Here is a 17,862-nt window from a genome sequence, read left to right as displayed (position 1 = left end):
TGAATAAAAGGGCTAGTCCCTTGTGACGTTTACTGCAATGTGTCAACAAGATGGTGTGCATGCTCTAAATTCTCTTGTTGCTCTCCTGGATGATTATGTTTCATTACTGAAAATAATTTTAGTTTAAGTCACTTAAAGAATGAGCTGTGATGCTAATGCTTGATGCTGGCAGGTTTGACTGGGCTAACGCTAATGCCAATGATACAGATAATGTAATTGTCGAAAGAATGGTGAGAGAGATTGTCCTGACCTTATCTGTCATCGATGTAATTTGTTAATTAAAAAATGTATGAGCATATTAAGTTCCTAATTGATGTGGGCTGGCTGCAATAGTTCTTTTTTCATTTATTTTTTATTTTTTTCTTCCAAGTTCTACTCTAATTATTAATTTTTAATGCATCCAATGCATCCATGGTGGCTGCTGGTGTGTAATATAAAACAAATAAGGCAGAAGGAAATCATGTAAATATGTTAGTGTGTGTTTGGGTGTGTACTGTATGTGTGCATGTGTGTGTGAGTGGATACGTGTGTGTGGATACGTGTGTGTGTGTGTGTGTGTGTGTGTGTGTGTGTACATGTGCAAGAAGGCATGCTGAGTGTGCAGTTTCCTTGCTCTGCCTAAGCGTATGGGCCTCCTAACAAGCCCACTCCCCCCTCCGCGCCGGTGAAGGTCTTCCTCCCGTCCTCGTCTACGCTTTCAGAGTTTTCACCAAAAAAGGAAATGGAAACGCTCCTCCGTGCAGTTCAGGGGGTGGGGGTGGGGGTGCAGCCAGTGAAGGCATAGTAACAGTGTGGGAGAGATTTGCAGAAAGAGGAAGGGAGGGAGAGAGAGAGAAAAGGAGTGTGTGAACATCTGGAGGCAGTCTTTTTGCTGGGGGTCAACTCCGCACACAGCCCTCTGGTGAGGGGTGAGTGCGAGAGGGAGCTCTCCCTCCCTTCCTCTCCCTCTCCCTCCCTCTGTCTCTCCATCTGTAGTAGAGTGGCGTGGCTGGGCCTGTAGTTTGAAACCTCAGAGGTAAATGTACCTGCTCCTGTGCAGCACTGACAACAGCTCACAAAGACCAAACCCACAGATTCAACTTTACCTCCACTGATTCTGCAGTACATTACTGTCAGAGGTATCCTGTTTCACCTGAGGTATTTGTACATGTGTGTGTGTGTGTGCGTGCGTGCTTGTGTGTGTCTGTGTGTGTCTGCATGTGGACTTGGATCTTTGCACAGAGAAGCAGCCTTCTTAAAAAAAACACATAAAACATTATCCATGGAGGACTATTCAAAAAGGTGACTGTAACTCAATATTTACGGAGGCCATTTATGAACACAAATTGATCAAATATGGGTACTATAGCCATGCTGAAATCCCATTGGCCACTCTGTTTGGACCCAGGAATGCTTAATTCAGAGTGTCTACAGCCAGAGTCTGTCTTTGTGTTGGACCCCCTGGTGTAAGTGGCTCTGCAGTGGTTCCCAGAGGGCCAGAGGAGTGGAAGAGCTGACACCATCCAGCTGATCTACCCTCAGAGAAGCAAGGAGATGCAGTGCAGATTTCACCATACGCTAAAACCATTCAGTGACGTGGGACTGGCCACTTGTGCGTGCTCACTGTGTGATGTGATAACATTAGTTTGACAATTAATAACACATTACACAGTGACACTTTTTTGCCTTTTTTGTTTCTTTAGCCTGAGTGGTCCTTGAGAAAAGGCTGATTGAGCATACTCTACTGTCAACAACAGCCAACCCACTTATCCCTTAAAAGTTTTGATGGGGACTATAATTACTCGTAATGGTATGATTCGTCTTTATTGCCTCTTTGTGGCGAGAACAATATAAGTAAATGAAAGCCTGAAAGCCCACTGAAGGTAACACAAAACCTCCAGTGTCACAGCATTGGACTGAACCGGTCGCAGATAAATTCCCCCTCGCTACTAGCATGACATGCACAACCATATTTGTTCCATATCCCGTGAAGGTCGACTTCTGATCTATATCTGCTAACTGCAAACTGTATAAACTGAACACTCTCCAAAACATAGCCCTTGGGATTGCCTTAGACATTGAAGAAATACTGTCTGAATGCACTGTGGATACTGAGCTGTGATGTATGGATGTGTTTTCCTAGCGTGTTGCCAAAGAGGCTGATCTATAGTGTTGAGTTCGCTCTTGCGAGGCGCTGCACTCCAGAACCCTCTCCCTGTGTCTCAGGCTGCAATGTAAACTGTGCTGATGTGGTCAGAACGCAATGCCTGACTAGGTTACATTGTCCTCGGAGAAGATGTCTCTAGTCAAAACACTTGCAGACGTTACCCAGATGCATCTCCTCATGGCACATGAGTGTGGCCAGAGCCCTGCTTCAGACTGAGGAAAACAAGGAAACTTCACACACACACACACACACACACACACACACACACACACACACACACACACACACACACACACACACACACACACACACACACACACACACACACACACACACACACACACACACACACACACACACACACACACACACACACTCCAGGCTCAGGGCCTCAGCAAAGATATTTGGGGTTAAGAAAAATGCAAAAATGTGATGCTGCCTTGCTGAGTTTTTTCTTCATGGCTGCCTTGTTGTGAAGTGCTTGGCAAACTATATCCTGGAAAGTCATGGGCACAAAGGTTGTTGTTTTGTCAGATTATGGTTGTAATCGCGGAGTCTTTTTGCCAGTGTGTCTCTTACAGAACGCCACACTCCAACCGCTTTGCCAGTGTGTCTCTTACAGAACCACCACTGGATGTGTCAAGACTGTTTAAGCTTAATAACAGATATCTGCAATAAATGTATGCAAATATTCCCCTCATCACATCATGTCAACAGTATTGTATGAATCTCAATCATTTACAGGTGAGTAAGAATGACAAAAGCATTCATCAATGAGAAAGAAAGACACATGTACAAAATATAATCCATATTCCAGCACATTCTGAAATTACACTCCCTTCCTTCAGTCTATGTCATTAAAGTCATTTTTCGTGCAGTAAAGACCTGTAGCTGAATCAGTCAATAAAACATGGAGGGAGACTTGGGACGCATCCAGATCAGGGCTGGTTAATGCTGTGATCGTCAGGCGGGGTCCACAGGAAGCTGGTCCCATACTGCTCCCATGCGGGACGCCAATCACAGGCCCGTCATTATTTCCGCCACCCCGTCACCCCCAGTCCCAGCAGATGTGCGCATCATCAGAACAGCATGGAGCTCGAGCTCAACCCTGTCCCCCACTCTGCCACATGAGACTAAACAAGAGAACTGTACAGATTCCCTCTAGATAGAGAGATACTTCCCCCCAACTTCAAATCTCCTGCTCTGATATGCAGTACTGTACAAATGTTTTAGACACATTTAAAACAATACTGAAAAGCAAAGTCTCTATTGCTCGTAGCTTGATTGTTTTCTCCTCTGTACGTCACTTTAGATAAAAGTATCTGCTAAATGTCTAATTGTAAATGTAGAATGCATGAATCCTTTTTTTTACTTCTCAATCAACAACAGACAGTACATAGTGCATACAAAATAATGTTTGAAACTCGAAATATACAGACGTGCTAATGCACACGTAAAAATGAGACTGTGCAAAGACAAATGCCTAATGCAGCTCCATGGAACTGTACAATTGGGCGGTGCGAGTGGACTGTCCTGAGGTCCCCTGTGCTAAATACTCAGCATAGCCCAGAGAGGCCGTGTCAGTAAACAAGAAAATCAAATCAACTTAAGAGAGGCTCGGTGCATTCTCCAATAGATGTGGCCTCATGTTTTGGTTTCAATGCTTTTGCATAATGGGTGCGATTCAGGCTTCATTTCACACTTGGAGTGGATAATCTTGTTTGGTGACATGGAGAAGGAGGTCTTTGTCAGATTGCAGTGGACAGCGAGACTGTCGGTCAGGGTTTGCTAATCTTCAAATGAGAGTGATCACGTTGCCATTTAGAATGTATGGAAGCCTTTTTTCCTCAACATATTAGGTGGGCCTTCAAACCTGGTTAAAGGTGTATAATGCAGTGAGTGTACCTAAAAATATCTGTCATCATCCTACAGTCCGCCTGGACAGTAAGGCCCCAGTTTAACCCTGAATGTAAAGTCACAAGCTTTTACTGCATCATGACCTTCAGACGAACCTTTAGACCCTTAAAGAACCGTGTTCAACCGTAGCCTTCCATTTTGAGTTGTTACCCACACCATCACTGTCTAATATCCAATAACAGATGACACGGAGAGGGAAATCTTATCACTTCACTGGCAGCTGGTGTTTTTTACGATGTGGCAGCACAGTCCCCGGGAAGAAGTCTAGACAAGAACGGCGAGACAGGAGGGGAGATTAGTCAGCGCCGGTTACATTGTGTCACTTCCATTAAACCAACCATGAAACGTCAAGCCGTGGAGTCTGCCTCAGCACCGCACGGTGCGTGGGGCCAGGGAGGTGGTATGGTGAAGGGTTGGGTGCGGTTGGAGTGTGGCATTCAACAGCAGTCTGACCCCACCCCCACATGCCACTTGACCCGGGTCACCTGTCACCCCCTGTGTCCCCCAGCTGCCCAGCTTGGCTGTAAAGTGTGTTGCTGCTGCCTCACCAGCTGCTCTCTGTAGGTAACCATCCCTGCCCTGAGCTGTAAATGTCTTTTCAGGTCTTCAGAGGAGTAAGTCAGGAGGTTTAGTCGTGGTGACTCCGTAAGAGGTTTGGTCTTGAGATGTGAGATTTCAGCACAAGTTGGTGCATTTTCACAGACTTTTTTCCGATTTTCTCGCAGGAAGTAAACACTCTCTTGCCATTACACTGGGTTTCTGGAATTCTGTCGGCTCGCCCCCTTTGTGTCGGAGGCTTGTGTCCATTAGGATGGATGATGAGGCCTCTCATATTGCCTCAACAGGGGGAAGTACGTAAGAGTTAGTGCTGGAGCAAAAACCACTCACTCTGCCGCTAGCCTGGCACCGCTTCCCAGCCAGGACTCATTTCTGAACAGTGCTACAGGAAGTGTGTTTGTGTGCGTGTGTGCGTGTGTGTGTATGCATACATATCTGTGTGTGTGTTTAAATGACTCATGACCCAAACCTCTCTCAGGTGAGTCACCTGGCAGGATCTGCTTCCTCCAGACCGTTCAATCAGCACTGAAGGCAGAGGTAGAAGTGAGGAGGCAGTCAGACACACAGACACGGAGAGCAGTCAGACACACAGCCGCGGAGAGCAGCCAAGAACCACTGCTACTGTACTGCAATGAAGAGAGATGAGGTCACGCTGTTTTTTAATGCAGACATAGGCACATACCCGAACTATTAGATAAAGGGAGATCAGCATTAGGGGATTAAGGACCAGACTCACTAACACGCTTTCAGTCATTCACACTAATTCTCAATTTCAGCGACTAGCTGGGATTCCACCCAACTCATTCGCATATTTGAAGGGGCATTCATGAAATTTCGGCTAAATGAAACGCGAGTCTTGGCGTATTATGCAGATTAAACATGGAGACTCCTAATTAAGGGAGGAGTTGTGAACAGCTGTGGGTTCAAAACTTGGGGCCAGGGAAAATTTTACAGAAACGCATGATAAAATTGCCATAAATATGATTCAAGGCGAATGATTTGTGCATTTGCACTCAGATTTCCTATTTGAATGGTCCAATTTTGCATTAAAAAAAAACAGCCACTGTTTCAAGTATTTCAGAATGGCCCCATCTAGTCACAGGGAGAGCAGTGGACGGAGTGTGTGCTGGTCCGCTACTATAGAGAACATCTCAGACATAATTACACGTTTCAAAGCGAATCAAAAACACAAGAGAACAGTACACTGAAATCACCAGTGAGTGATGGGGGAAGAGGAAAAAACATAAAACGAAAACAGACTATGTTGAATGCTGTGTGAAGCCTGGAGTGAAACGTGGCAGGAGACTGGCGGGTACCGTGGGGAGGAACGGAGAGGGATGGAACATTCCTAGGGTTCACTCCTAATTTCACTGGGTCTCGGTTTGGTCTTCTGGTAGCATCTAGTTTACTTTAGATGTCCACACGATGTGGAGAGAGCTGTGCATCTAATTGTACAAAACAACAGGGACATTGGGGGTTAACTCAGCACAAACGCACTGAGGAACTAGTACAGCAAATCTGAAGTCTTAAGTTTTTCCTTGATGTGCGGTTTTCTGCACTGTAAGTGTCTGTCAGAGGATTTCCCAAGATGATTCTAGAATTCCGCTTTTACAGCTACCAGAACCCACCTCTCTGGAGTGAATTAGTAAAAGCATGAAATTACCATTACAAATAGCAATATGCTCATACAGTTCCTTTATAGAAGATGAAGATGGTATAAATGCATATGTCACCATTTTAGAATAGCAATACAATGGTTATTAATATAATGCCTTATACAGCATACATCTATTGAAGCATTTTTAAAGCTTCCAGTCTTGAAAGATAACTTAACACTGCATAAAGGCTAATAGCACACCACACTAGTTGAGAGCAGCTGTTTGTCATGACCAGACTCAAGAAAACATGTCTGTTTTTTTTGTCAATGATCTGATACCGCTCCAGCGCTCTGGTTGTACCAGATCATCAAACCCTCGTCTATCTTGTCTGTAACATCTTGTACACAGTCATGTATGATCAGCGCAAAGTTTTCCACGCCACTTACTCTTGCTAAGACCCAAAATGACACGCAGGAACCCTGATGTTTGATGGAGGAGATTTGGAGGTGATGCTTGTGGTTTGGCAACCCGTCGCGCGCCACTCTCTGTCTTGTCTCTGTGCTGAGGTCAGGAGGATTTACTTTATGTGGACACGGAGGGCTGTAACAAGAAGCAACCTCTCGGTCTCCTTATGGGGCCTTGATATTGTGGGGATAAGACGCTAGGGATCGGCTTTCTTAAGTTGGCTGGGCAGCAGAAACCACGAAAGCACCAATAAATCACCTTGTGTCACAACCACGAGACCCAACCCTGCCTGGCAAATGCTGTTCCACTAGCATTAAGTAACAAGTGAGCATGATTCATGCATAAGCTTTTTTTTTTTTTTTCTTGTTTGCTTAACAGTGGCCTATCCCTTGTTGAGGATTTTTGGCTGTGTTCCTGATTGAAGGGGTCGTGAGACAGCAGGGATCTCCAGGTGCGTTTGGGCGCCATCACCTGTGTGACACAGCTGGGCTGCCGCTGGAGGAGGAAACGCCCCTCCCCCCCATCCATCACGGCCTGCCCTCTGGCTCCGTACTCTCTGCTGCCTCAACCTTCCCCCCTGAAAGCACACGTACCCAAAGCAAAACACCACACTTCCCTCAAAGCACTAAACCCGACATGAATCCAGTGCAAAACAACACCTTCCCCTTGAAGTCCTAAGACCATTGCGTTCAAAAACATGAATTCTGTATGTAAGTATTTGATTTCAGTAGTACTACTTTTTGGTCTGTTGGAGCCAGTTCTCTAGAAGGGGGTGATCTTCATTTCTTGTACCACGTTATCCTTTTGGTACTCTGTCTCTACCATCACAGCAAACCGAGGATAATGTGAAATATCTTCCCATAATCCAATGTGAGAGGCCTAACAAACTTTTGTGGGAGAGATGTTGGATTGAATGTTTAAAAATGACCTAAACAAACAACTCCTGTTATAAAACTCTCATACATAACAAGACATAATTGGTGCCCAAATTGTGTTATGTCTGTGAGTGCGTACAAGGCTCCTGTCTGCTCTAGGTGCTCTAATGTGCGCATACAAATCCAATAGAGTTACATTTAAATACATCTTGATTCTACGAAACACCTGTTTTTCCTCAGAACCGCACACTCTGTTACTTGTTCAGAGAGACTTAAGATCAAACTCACTTCAATTTATTTAGTTAGCCCTGAAAGTACTTTTAATGTTTCAAGTGGTGCACAGCGAAGCCACATCCAAGACATTCTTTAAGTCCAAAGCAGCTCATCCCCTTTAAGGTACATCACAGCTGTGTCATGGGAATGGCATTTTTAGGGACCACAATCAACAAGGCCATGCATTCATGGTCACACCTCCCCAATTGAAGGATGCTTCATGGTTAAATTAGTGGCCAGGCTTTATTAAGAAGGCTTGGGAGCCAAGTGCTTTGTGTTCATGCTCCATTGTAATCGAATTAAAGATGCACTCTTTGATTCGGTTTAGGTTCCGCGAAACGTTGTCAAATAACACACCTCCCTTCCATGTGAGATGCACACAACATGTGCATATTTTGAGAATCATTAATCGTCCACATAACATTTGTCCTATTGTGAAACGGCACAAAAACAAGAAACTGACCTAAATGTATTCCCTGGAAAGCAAGCTATTTGTTTGCTTCCTCCAAATATGCTTCCTGGAGCAATCCTAAGGCACAACATGTTGTTTGTTTTAATATGGTGTATGGGAGCCTCTTATCAGCAGTCTGTCTCTCTCACTTACGCAAATTCTGAAAACATGTAAATACATACGGACGGGACACAAACAGCTCATCACAAACTCAGAAACGAGCTTCAGACTGCTGGTCTCCTGCCAGAGCGCACACTGTGTATAGGATGGAGCCTCAGAACGGCTGCTCCACACATGGAGAGGAATATGACGCACAGAGCTGATTATTTATCAGCTGCTCCTCAACCGTTCCCATTAATCAGGAGCAGCATAAACCACACAGAATCCTAGCAACAAGCCCCGACATATACACTGGGCATATTGGCATGGCCAGGCGCAACTGAGAGGTTAATAGTAGATTGAATCAAAACATATATATTCTACGAGCAACATTAGAATCATATTGTAAATATTGTTGATACCCAGGGAGTATTAATACTGATGAAAATGTGAGTCTATACTGTTCTGTAAGGTGGCATAAGACTACTATTAGATAAAAGTGTCATAAGAATAAATGCAACCATTGAGGCCCTGCGCTCTGCAAAGCACCTTAAGACATTTTTATTCAGCACTAAATTAAAAAAAATGAATTGAAATTGCACTTGTCATAGGTTATGATGGATGACTGATGGAAGCATAACCATCATGGAGACTAAGACACTATGTTACAAGCCAATCTGCTGTTTAAATAAAGGACTCCGAAGGGAATCCCATAAGCCCTCCAATAAGGTTTAGGGTGAGCTATTCATGTAACCCAGGGGATAGATGAGCAGAGACTATATGAGGTGTGCACTGAAAAGAGAGGAAAAAGGGAACACAATGCTGATTCTGAAAAAGAGAGATCAGCGATTGAAATACACACTGTGAAAGTACCATGGTTCAATATCCTGTCACGGTGGCAATGTAATAATATGATGGCATGTAGCGCCCTCAAGTGGATAGTTCTGACTTTCACAAGTGCTCTTTCTGAATCATGTTGGACCACATTAAGAGAACGCAGTATTTGGCCAGGTGTTCTTTGGTCATTAGCAGCCACATACACAATTCCCTGAGTAGACCGTCCATTTCAGTTGATTACAAACATAACAAACAAACAAACAAACAGACAGACAGTGATGAGGGTGGACTTGCCATTAATACAGCAACTGCATGAGACTAAACATTTAGAGTTTGTAATCAGAAACTCAAGTTCGAGGAAACAAACACTAAAGACAAACATTCTACAGATGTATAAAAACCTTTATTATTCTCACATGAACTGTAAACTTTTTTTTTTTAATTCACAGAGGTATAAGGTACAAAAAGAATAGCTCATGTTGAAAAAATGTCAACTATCAACAATAAAAAAAGAATTTCATAGTTCAAAAGTAAATGGATCTGACAGGCCTGACGATGAGACACTTGCCTTTTCAGTTATTTCTTGAAGTTCTGGGAAATTCTCTGGAGTGTTGAAAAAATGATTTCAGTCTGCTCAAGTATCCTGCAACTTCAATGAACGTAGCCTGTTCCAGTTCTATGGCTTAATAAAGCACCTAACCCACACCTACGTTCACCAGAATTCTACAAACAATAACAATACGACACAGTTGAGGCACAACAGTACTAAAAGGTAAAGGGTCAGCAATTCAAAACCCTCATGTCAAAACGGAATGCATCATCAACGCCCAAAGTCAGAACCTGATTTAGTCTATTAGAAGATCAGCTGGCCACAATGGAACCAAGAATTTCCCTCAGGACACGGTGTTCACATGAAGCTCTGCTATGACACAAACATGGCCGACGCATCCTATAAAGGGGGAGAGAAGAAATGGCGTTTTGCTCGAACCTGTCCCTCTCCAAACAGGCCTAATTCAGGCTGAGGCTTATTTATTGTCTGTTTGCATCACCACGGAGACCATGCACTACATCCACATGTTCCAGCACGGATCCACGCTGCCTGTTCCTGTTGAACTCCTCACATGTGTTTTCCTCTCCAGATGCAAGCGCGCGCTTCCTCCTGGGTCCTAGAAGTCCGGCTGAGGCTGAGGATAGGAAGCACATTTCAGACAGAACTACGTTTCATGTCAGCAGGAGCAAGACAGAACATGGAGACTGGAAATCATGGCATGTCATTATTTAATGGCACTTAATACATTTATTTCTAGCTGGCTGGATCCCATTAAGGACTCAAACTAAGCAGTGGTACTTACAGCTCGTGGTTTCTTGTTTATCTTCAGGTCCATCCTAGGGCCAAATCAAGGAGAGACTTTTTTACGTCATGTTTTAATCAATCAATCAATCAATCAATCAATCAATCTATCAATCTATCAAAAAAACTGCCTGGATGGAGAAATGGGAAGTACGGTCTGGGCATCTGCCAATATGGATGACAGCTACAAGCATGACATAACAGCTGGTTAGATTAACCAACTCTAACCAACTATAGAGTAGGTTGAAAGTCAACGTTAAGACCTGCATTTGTCCTGAAATTGAGGAATTGAGCATTTTTACCATAAAAATAAACACCTTAAGCAAATTACCGATAAAAACATGAAATTATTTAAGATCAAGCATTTATGGAATTAGGTGGTGAAGAAGATAAATAATATGATAGTTTGTTTATATAATTGTTTATCATAAAGTTGTTTGTTTATAAAAATAAACAGACACACAGTTAAACTGTTGAAACAATTTACCAAGTAAACATGAAAGTATTCAAACTCAAGCATTTAGGGAATGAGGGGCTGAAGAAGTTGAAAGGAACGATAAAAAGACAACATGCAGCAAGCCGACACGCACACACACAAACACACACGCACAGACACGCGCGCACACACACAGACACACACACACACACACACACACTTACTCAAAGTCATAGTCATTTATGCCACTGGGGCTGAGTGCAGCAGAGGAGGAGAGAAAACAGTGGGTTACAGATTAGATGCTGAAACTCCAGCTAGCACCGATGAGTTAAATGCATCCAACTGGATGTAAGATGTGCTTGTACAGCTTCATGACTCACAGCGTGACCTTGTTAGGGCCGATATTGAGTCTAGGCTTTAAAAGATCACTCTATATACAGCCAGCAGACATGGACTCATGCAGTCCATATGTCAAATTAAGCAATTATTATGAGTCAGTCTCTCCAGGATTTAGCGATCTTGTGTAGCCTTCCGAAAAGGCTAGTTAATCTATGTCAATTCAACTGTATCACACTGCAGAAATTCAGACAACAAAACCTTATCATTGACCATTGACCATTGACCATATAACAAAATCAAAGTTTCATGACTTCACTGATGTCCCTTGAAAATGGGATTTTTGACATTTTCTTGACTGTGTGAATCCTGTATAGGTAGCATGGTGTGGTGTGGTGTGGTGTGGGGGACCAACCTATGGCGGTTCTTGTTTTTGCGTTTCTTGTGGCTGCCATGGTGGCCTCCGGCAGATGAGGAGGGGGCCTTCTGTGGCTTCCCAGTGTGGGCCACTCCCTCCGCCTCCTCCGGCTCCTCTGGACTTGGCTCGTTCTCCTGGTTCTGAGAGTCCGGAGACCCGTCGCTCTCTGACCCACTGCCTGGTTCCCCTAAAACCAGCACATATAGAGCAGCATAGAGTCAGGGGTCACATTGCTCTTCAATGTCATCAGAGGATGCTCAACCTCACCACACTCATCTTCAACAATATATACATATATATGCTATACAACACCTCTCAGTCTTAAGAATTAAAACAATTACTAAAACACGTTTTCACTCCTACCAATAGGTCTAAAAACTCTAGATTAATTGCAGCTACTGGTATTTAGCTGTGGAGTTGCATATAGGCTCAAATGTAGCAACTTGCGAACATCAGAAGTTTCACAGGGTTTCCCCAAAAGCCACCTCTCAAAATCAACCTCTTCTAAGTCAGATGGCACGGAAGGAAAAGAGATATATGGATGGCAAGGTGGGGTAAAGATAGGTCCGAAAGAGACACAGAGACTTCATTTTGTTTCATGACTGGATGTAAATGTGTCTGATATTCTTCTTAGACAATGTAGGCTATGTGCTGATTTAACTTGTTAACACAAGACATTTAGCGACAGGTGGCTTCAAATCTTGCTACACTGTTAGATTAATCTGGCTGGCAAGCTTAAGTAAAACTGTCAAGATAGCTAGCCTGGTTTTGGTTTGAGCAGAATAGAAAAGCAATGCAAATTACGTCATAGGTAGGTAATGCAAGCTAGTTTGATCATTTCCTAGGTATAACATCACTAATTATTATCTGTTTATTGCAATATTCAACATAGAGCATTGCCTATATTCGATACTGAAATACAGAAGAGTACACTTACATAAAGGCTTTATTGTGATCTGCGTTAGTTTTGCGCACTGCCAAATTCAGAGCAGAGAGTTGTCAGCGCAGACAACAGACCTTGGTCAAATGATAGCAATAAAGCTACTTTTTAAAAATTATAAAATAGTTGAGAAATTATACTTTAAAGTATGAATATGTGTGATCTCTTTATTCAAATATAATGTATATGTTCATATTTTGCCCCTTCTCTTTTGCGCACACGTATGTCCAACCATGTCAACCCTTACACCCCCCCCCCCATTATTACAATTCCCAATATAACCCCTGCATATAATATTACTGTGTCAAAATAGACTGTTTTCACAGTTTTCTGTTTTGGCTTTACCTGCAAGCATGTAATAAAAGGGTTTTATGGCAGGGTTCATCAGGGCAGTACTTACGTTTTTCTACAAGTTGGTCTTGGACTCCGGTCATTGCACTGACAGCCTGTCAGTAAACGCATACATACACACACACACACACACACACACACACACACACACACACACACACTTGCTTGAAACCACAGAATACACTGTAAAAGTTGCTACTGTTACTTACAGCCACAACTCAGTGAGCTAAAGCTAAACTGAGTTAAGTGACTTAAACATAGTGTAACTTACAGCGACGGAAGTGACTGATGATTTGCTAAAAAGCCGCTCTGCTTCTTTAAATTTTCGGTTTCGTCTGTCATTTTTGCTGTTTGTGTTTCTGTGAAGCAGCATGGGTTGAATGGCAAACAGTTCAGATTTACAGTGACATCTCAAATCCATTGACAGTATATATTAACTGACAGACAGTTGAAGGCATTACTTTTGGTTGGTGAGGTAGCGATCCCATCCACGGATAATGTTTCCATACATCTGTGTATCTTCCAAGTAGCTCCCCTCAAATGCATAGATCTGCCTCTCGAGGTTAACCAATGTTTCCTAAAAGAGCAATCATTTAGCCTTCTCAAGGAACATCCCTAGTTTTCAATGTACTGTTTGGAGCTAGGATATCAAGTATGACTTCTCAGCAAATTTGACTGAAAGTATGGACGTACTTTATTTCATAGAAAAGACACGCTCCAAAGCATCAGCACACAATTATACTATCAACGGTGACTAGTACCTGCCTTTGGCGAGGCCTGGGCCTTGGCACATTCTGAACAAATATGACAGCCTTACGTAACTTCATGAAATTGCAGTAGCAACAGATCATGTATTGCCATGTTAACATCGCTGCCTAACGTTACACATATAAAATAGGATAGTAGGCCTACAGTTAAAGTAGCACGCTTAAATAGCAAGGCTGGATTTTGTTTGATGACAAAAATAAGCCAGGCGAAAAATCAAGAAAGATCTGCTTTCAGATAGTGTTCTGGGTTACACATTAATAGCTAACACTAATAGCTAACACAAAAATACACTGTGGAATTACGCCTTGTGGGTGAATAACAAACCCAAAACAACAAGACATGAAAGCAATGTTAGCTGGCTAGCTAACGCTAACAAAGCTACACACGCTTTTGTCATTGTTGACCAGAAAATGCGGGTCTGTGGATCAAGGTCTTTTACCGCAAGGTCCTGTTTTCTCTTCAACAATTCTGTCAGTTCTTTGCGTGTGTCTGGGATCTGCAGAGGGGCCGCTTTCACATGCATTGCCATAGTTTATCAATTCGAAATTAAGAAAGAATTTGTAAACAATCGGAAGACAAACTCAAAACAGGCACCAGTGCGTGCTGCGTCAAACTCTATACGTATTCGTGCCTACGTTCTACTACGTTAACTCAGCACGTAATTTAGCCCCCTAGTGGAGAGTTCCCGTTTAACCCCACGACTCAGTTGTGCAGGTCAGTGGTCCTAAACTGGTCTGGCCTTGGTACAGTCACTGAATTTAATTGTCAATAAGTTGCGGCTCACATTTTATACAATTAAAACCCATAAAATATGTAGGTTAATTTAACATTATGTCTTGCATCAACAAGTCTGCTGAACATCTGAGGAATTTGTGTGCAGGTGGTGCTACAAAAGTCGTCGATTTGCATTAGGTTTGAATCACAAACATAATAGGACAGAAAAAGACAGAAAGTGCCAAAGACATGCATTCCACCAAACAACTACGGTGTGTATATTATTAACAAACTCCTGATCTAAACTAGTCTGTGTTGCTGTTGAGTAAAGCCTCGTTGCCATGGTAACCATAAACAGGTAGTAAGGGTGACGCAAGCTAACTGGCGCTATGTGTTAATGTTTTTAGTTTTTTGTTTTATAAGTTGAAAACAACTTTTTCATTTTATTGTACCGTCAACTCAGTTTACCAACATGATACCTCCAGCCGACTCGTTAGTGAAATATGACAACCCAGTCTTAGTGAGCAAGAACACAGAAAAGAAGTCTCCAAAGGTAAACTTCCCTTTAGCTTCTCAGATAGCTTAAGCCAGCTAACCGGACATTTATACAGCAGCCTTTGGTTTTTCTAACGTAATAGCTAATTGACTGGCTCACCTGACCTTATATTTTTGTTATCAAAGTTATATAACCTATACCGCTAGTTTCTTACGTTAACTGGTGACACTGTCTTTTTAAAACTAAAGTTCTGTTCAGCTTGCATTAATTGAATGCCAAAATATTGAACCTTTCATTATACTGTATGAATATACAACCTATTTGTTCCTTGAGAAAATTACTGAATAATTGTATTATCTATATTATCAAAACTTTAATTATAAAAACAAATAATTGTATACATATTTACACATTAGCCCTATACAAACTGCCTGAAATAAAACTGTTTAGATATTTGATATTGACATTTTGTTGAATTCAGGCTCGTGCCCTGAAAGTCAGTTCCCAGCAGTCCATCACAGGTCCAGTTCCTCCTCCACCTAAACCTAAGACCCCTACAGCTGATGCCACTAAGCAACAAACAGAAGAAATCCTTAACTCCATCCTTCCACCCAGGTAGAGATGAAATTTAATCCATGGCTATGCATGTCTTCCCTGCTCTGTAAATCGCTTTGCTTAAAAATGTCCGACAAGTGTTCAGACTTAGATGGAAACCCAGCTTGTGCAATATTTTGCACAAACCTAACAAGATGAAAGTTTCTTCCTGCTAAAAGGGGGAAAGAATGCATGCTCTTTATTTAGGTGGTTGTAGTTGAATTAACATCATGATAAATCAGTTTACTCTAGAGATCTGATTAGGGCTGGAACATTTTCAGTCAGCTTCTACATGGAGGTGATCTAAAAGCGTTAAGTCTGGGCTCCTGCACAGATCTCCGCTTCACCCCTGGCCATATCTGCACACGTCTGTGTCCTCTTTCTCTCTCTTCTCTCTGTGTCTGCTGCCCCCGTGTGGGTTGTGTCTTGCAGGGAATGGATGGAAACCAACCAGCTGTGGGTGCAGCAAGTAGCCAGCACACCCTGCACGCGCATGGATGTAGTGCACCTACAGGAACAGCTGGGCCTGAAGCTGCAGCAGAGGCAGGCCAGGGAGACGGGTATCTGTCCTGTTCGCAGAGAGCTCTACACACAGTGCTTTGGTAAGGGGCAAGGGCCAGGCCAGCACCTCAGGCTATGGTGTCTGGTAGTAGCTTTTTCTTAAAGTAAAATTGTTTTACTTGGGAGTGGTAGGAGTTTCAACTTTTATTTGTTATTTGTTGAGTTCTTACATATCTGGTTCTTGTAGATGAACTGATCAGACAGGTCACAATAAACTGCTCTGAGAGGGGACTGCTACTGCTGCGGGTTCGAGATGAGATCCGGATGAGCATCGCTGCTTACCAGACACTGTACGAGAGCAGTGTGGCTTTCGGCATGAGGAAAGCCCTTCAAGCTGAGCAGGGCAAGTCAGATATGGAGAAGATGGTAGGTGTGGGTCAGCCCAAGTCTGAGGAATGTAAAATAATATAACATCTGGTGTTTGGGAAGATAAAGAAATACACCTGAGGAGCTTATGCCTTTAGAGGCATCCTCATGACACTGTCTGCAATAGGAAAACCTGTGATGATCAATGTGGGATAAGATGGACATTGGTCTGAAATAAATGTTGACCTGTCGTGTAGATCTCAGACCTTGAGATGGAGAAGCGGGACCTGGAGCGCCAGGTGAACGAGCAGAAGGCCAAGTGCGAGGCCATAGAAAAGAGAGAAACGGAGCAGCGGCAGGTGGAGGAGAAGAAGCACACAGAGGAGCTTCAGTTTCTCAAACGCACCAACCAGCAACTCAAGGTAGGCTGCAGTCAAAGAAGGAGCCTAAGGTGGTCTCACACTCTTAAAAAACAGTGGAATTTCACTTCTGAAGCTCCCCATAGAACAGGTGCACACACACATGCTTAGACTTCATACAAGGCTGACCATAACCTATTATAGCAACAATATGTCATATTTTGTTCTGTGTTCTCTCTAGGAATGTTTTGACGCAAATGCTAGAAGTCATGGATATACCAATTCTGAAAGAGTTCAATGATCCTTTAGCTCAATTAGTATTGCAAGGCTCTAGAACATCAAGGGCATTGGTTCCAGGGGTTCAGCTAAGCTTTTAAAATGTATAACTTACCTGAACTGAAAGTCTCTTTTGATAACAGTTTGGCAAATGAACATAAGTATCCAGCCCTTCCTTTTAAAGACTGTGAGACTTGTAGTAGTTCAGTTTTTTCTGCGTTCAGCCTACCTGTGAATGAGACTTTAACAGCTCTTCTGTATTACAGTGAGCACTTTGACCAAACACTTGTTAACAACTGTGTGTATAAGGGCAGTGCAATGATCCTTTGGTTGGGTTAAATGGCTGCCATTGCACAAAATGTTGTACTGTTATCCAATTGTCAGTGTTAACTAGTTTCCCACTGAATACATTATTAGTTGTATCACCCCTCTATGAAGGGCACAACACATGACAAAGTAGGGGGGTCTTATGGAATTGATACAAATAAAGTTTACAAGTCAGTAAATTAATAACCAATTGGAGGACATTTGATATTCATCAAATATGAGACCGTAACATTTAATCTTCTCTTATGTTTCCAGGCCCAGCTGGAAGGCATCATTGCTCCAAAGAAATAACCATCCTACTTTTGGACTTGCCGTGCTCCGAGCACGATGAAGTCCTGCACAGCAAGACTGTTCTTTATAAATGCATTTCCAAGGAAATTTACACTTTCCAAGCCAAAATCATTTTTTTT

The 17,862-nt window shown here is 42.8% G+C and overlaps 2 protein-coding genes across 3 annotated transcripts; one reads left to right on the top strand and one right to left on the bottom strand.

The window, feature by feature from the left end:
* Window positions 1-9,676: 9,676 nt before the first annotated feature.
* On the bottom strand, window positions 9,677-14,408 carry LOC308380209 (chromatin modification-related protein MEAF6-like). Of its 2 annotated transcripts, XM_080857486.1 has the most exons (8): window positions 14,259-14,408; window positions 13,513-13,628; window positions 13,323-13,410; window positions 13,101-13,146; window positions 11,758-11,947; window positions 11,231-11,260; window positions 10,572-10,605; window positions 9,677-10,403 (listed from the first exon to the last, which is right to left on the bottom strand). In XM_080857486.1, exons 1-8 carry the CDS (start codon window positions 14,346-14,348, stop codon window positions 10,386-10,388), a joined length of 612 nt encoding a protein of 203 aa, XP_080713612.1. In that variant the 5' UTR covers window positions 14,349-14,408; the 3' UTR covers window positions 9,677-10,385. The 2 variants fall into 2 exon arrangements, with proteins under 2 accessions (XP_080713612.1, XP_080713613.1); XM_080857487.1 differs by lacking the exon at window positions 11,231-11,260.
* Window positions 14,409-15,005: 597 nt separating this feature from the next.
* Window positions 15,006-17,743, top strand: dnali1 (dynein, axonemal, light intermediate chain 1; the record flags this gene model as incomplete). The annotated part of the gene is made up of 6 exons (XM_080858314.1): window positions 15,006-15,086; window positions 15,511-15,644; window positions 16,056-16,225; window positions 16,372-16,550; window positions 16,748-16,912; window positions 17,708-17,743. The coding sequence occupies 6 exons, from the start codon at window positions 15,006-15,008 to the stop codon at window positions 17,741-17,743; spliced, it is 765 nt and encodes a 254-aa protein (XP_080714440.1).
* Between the last annotated feature and the right edge of the window lie 119 nt (window positions 17,744-17,862).

The sequence above is a fragment of the Sprattus sprattus genome (assembly GCF_963457725.1).
Source record: "Sprattus sprattus genome assembly, chromosome: 19".
In the NCBI taxonomy this organism is placed as follows: domain Eukaryota; kingdom Metazoa; phylum Chordata; class Actinopteri; order Clupeiformes; family Clupeidae; genus Sprattus; species Sprattus sprattus.
Note: the sequence above shows the minus strand (reverse complement) of the source record. Positions and strands in the feature narration are given on the sequence as shown.

Excerpts from the sequence above, each read along its gene's own strand:
- LOC308380209 (XM_080857486.1), bottom strand. The coding sequence starts at position 14,348 with ATGGCAATGCATGTGAAAGCGGCCCCTCTGCAGATCCCAGACACACGC. Across the intron at positions 11,261-11,757 it reads AAAAACAAGAACCGCCATAG|CCCCAGTGGCATAAATGACT; the intron begins GTTGGTCCCCCA and ends TGCTGCACTCAG. Across the intron at positions 10,606-11,230 it reads ATAAATGACTATGACTTTGA|GATGGACCTGAAGATAAACA; the intron begins GTAAGTGTGTGT and ends ATTTGGCCCTAG.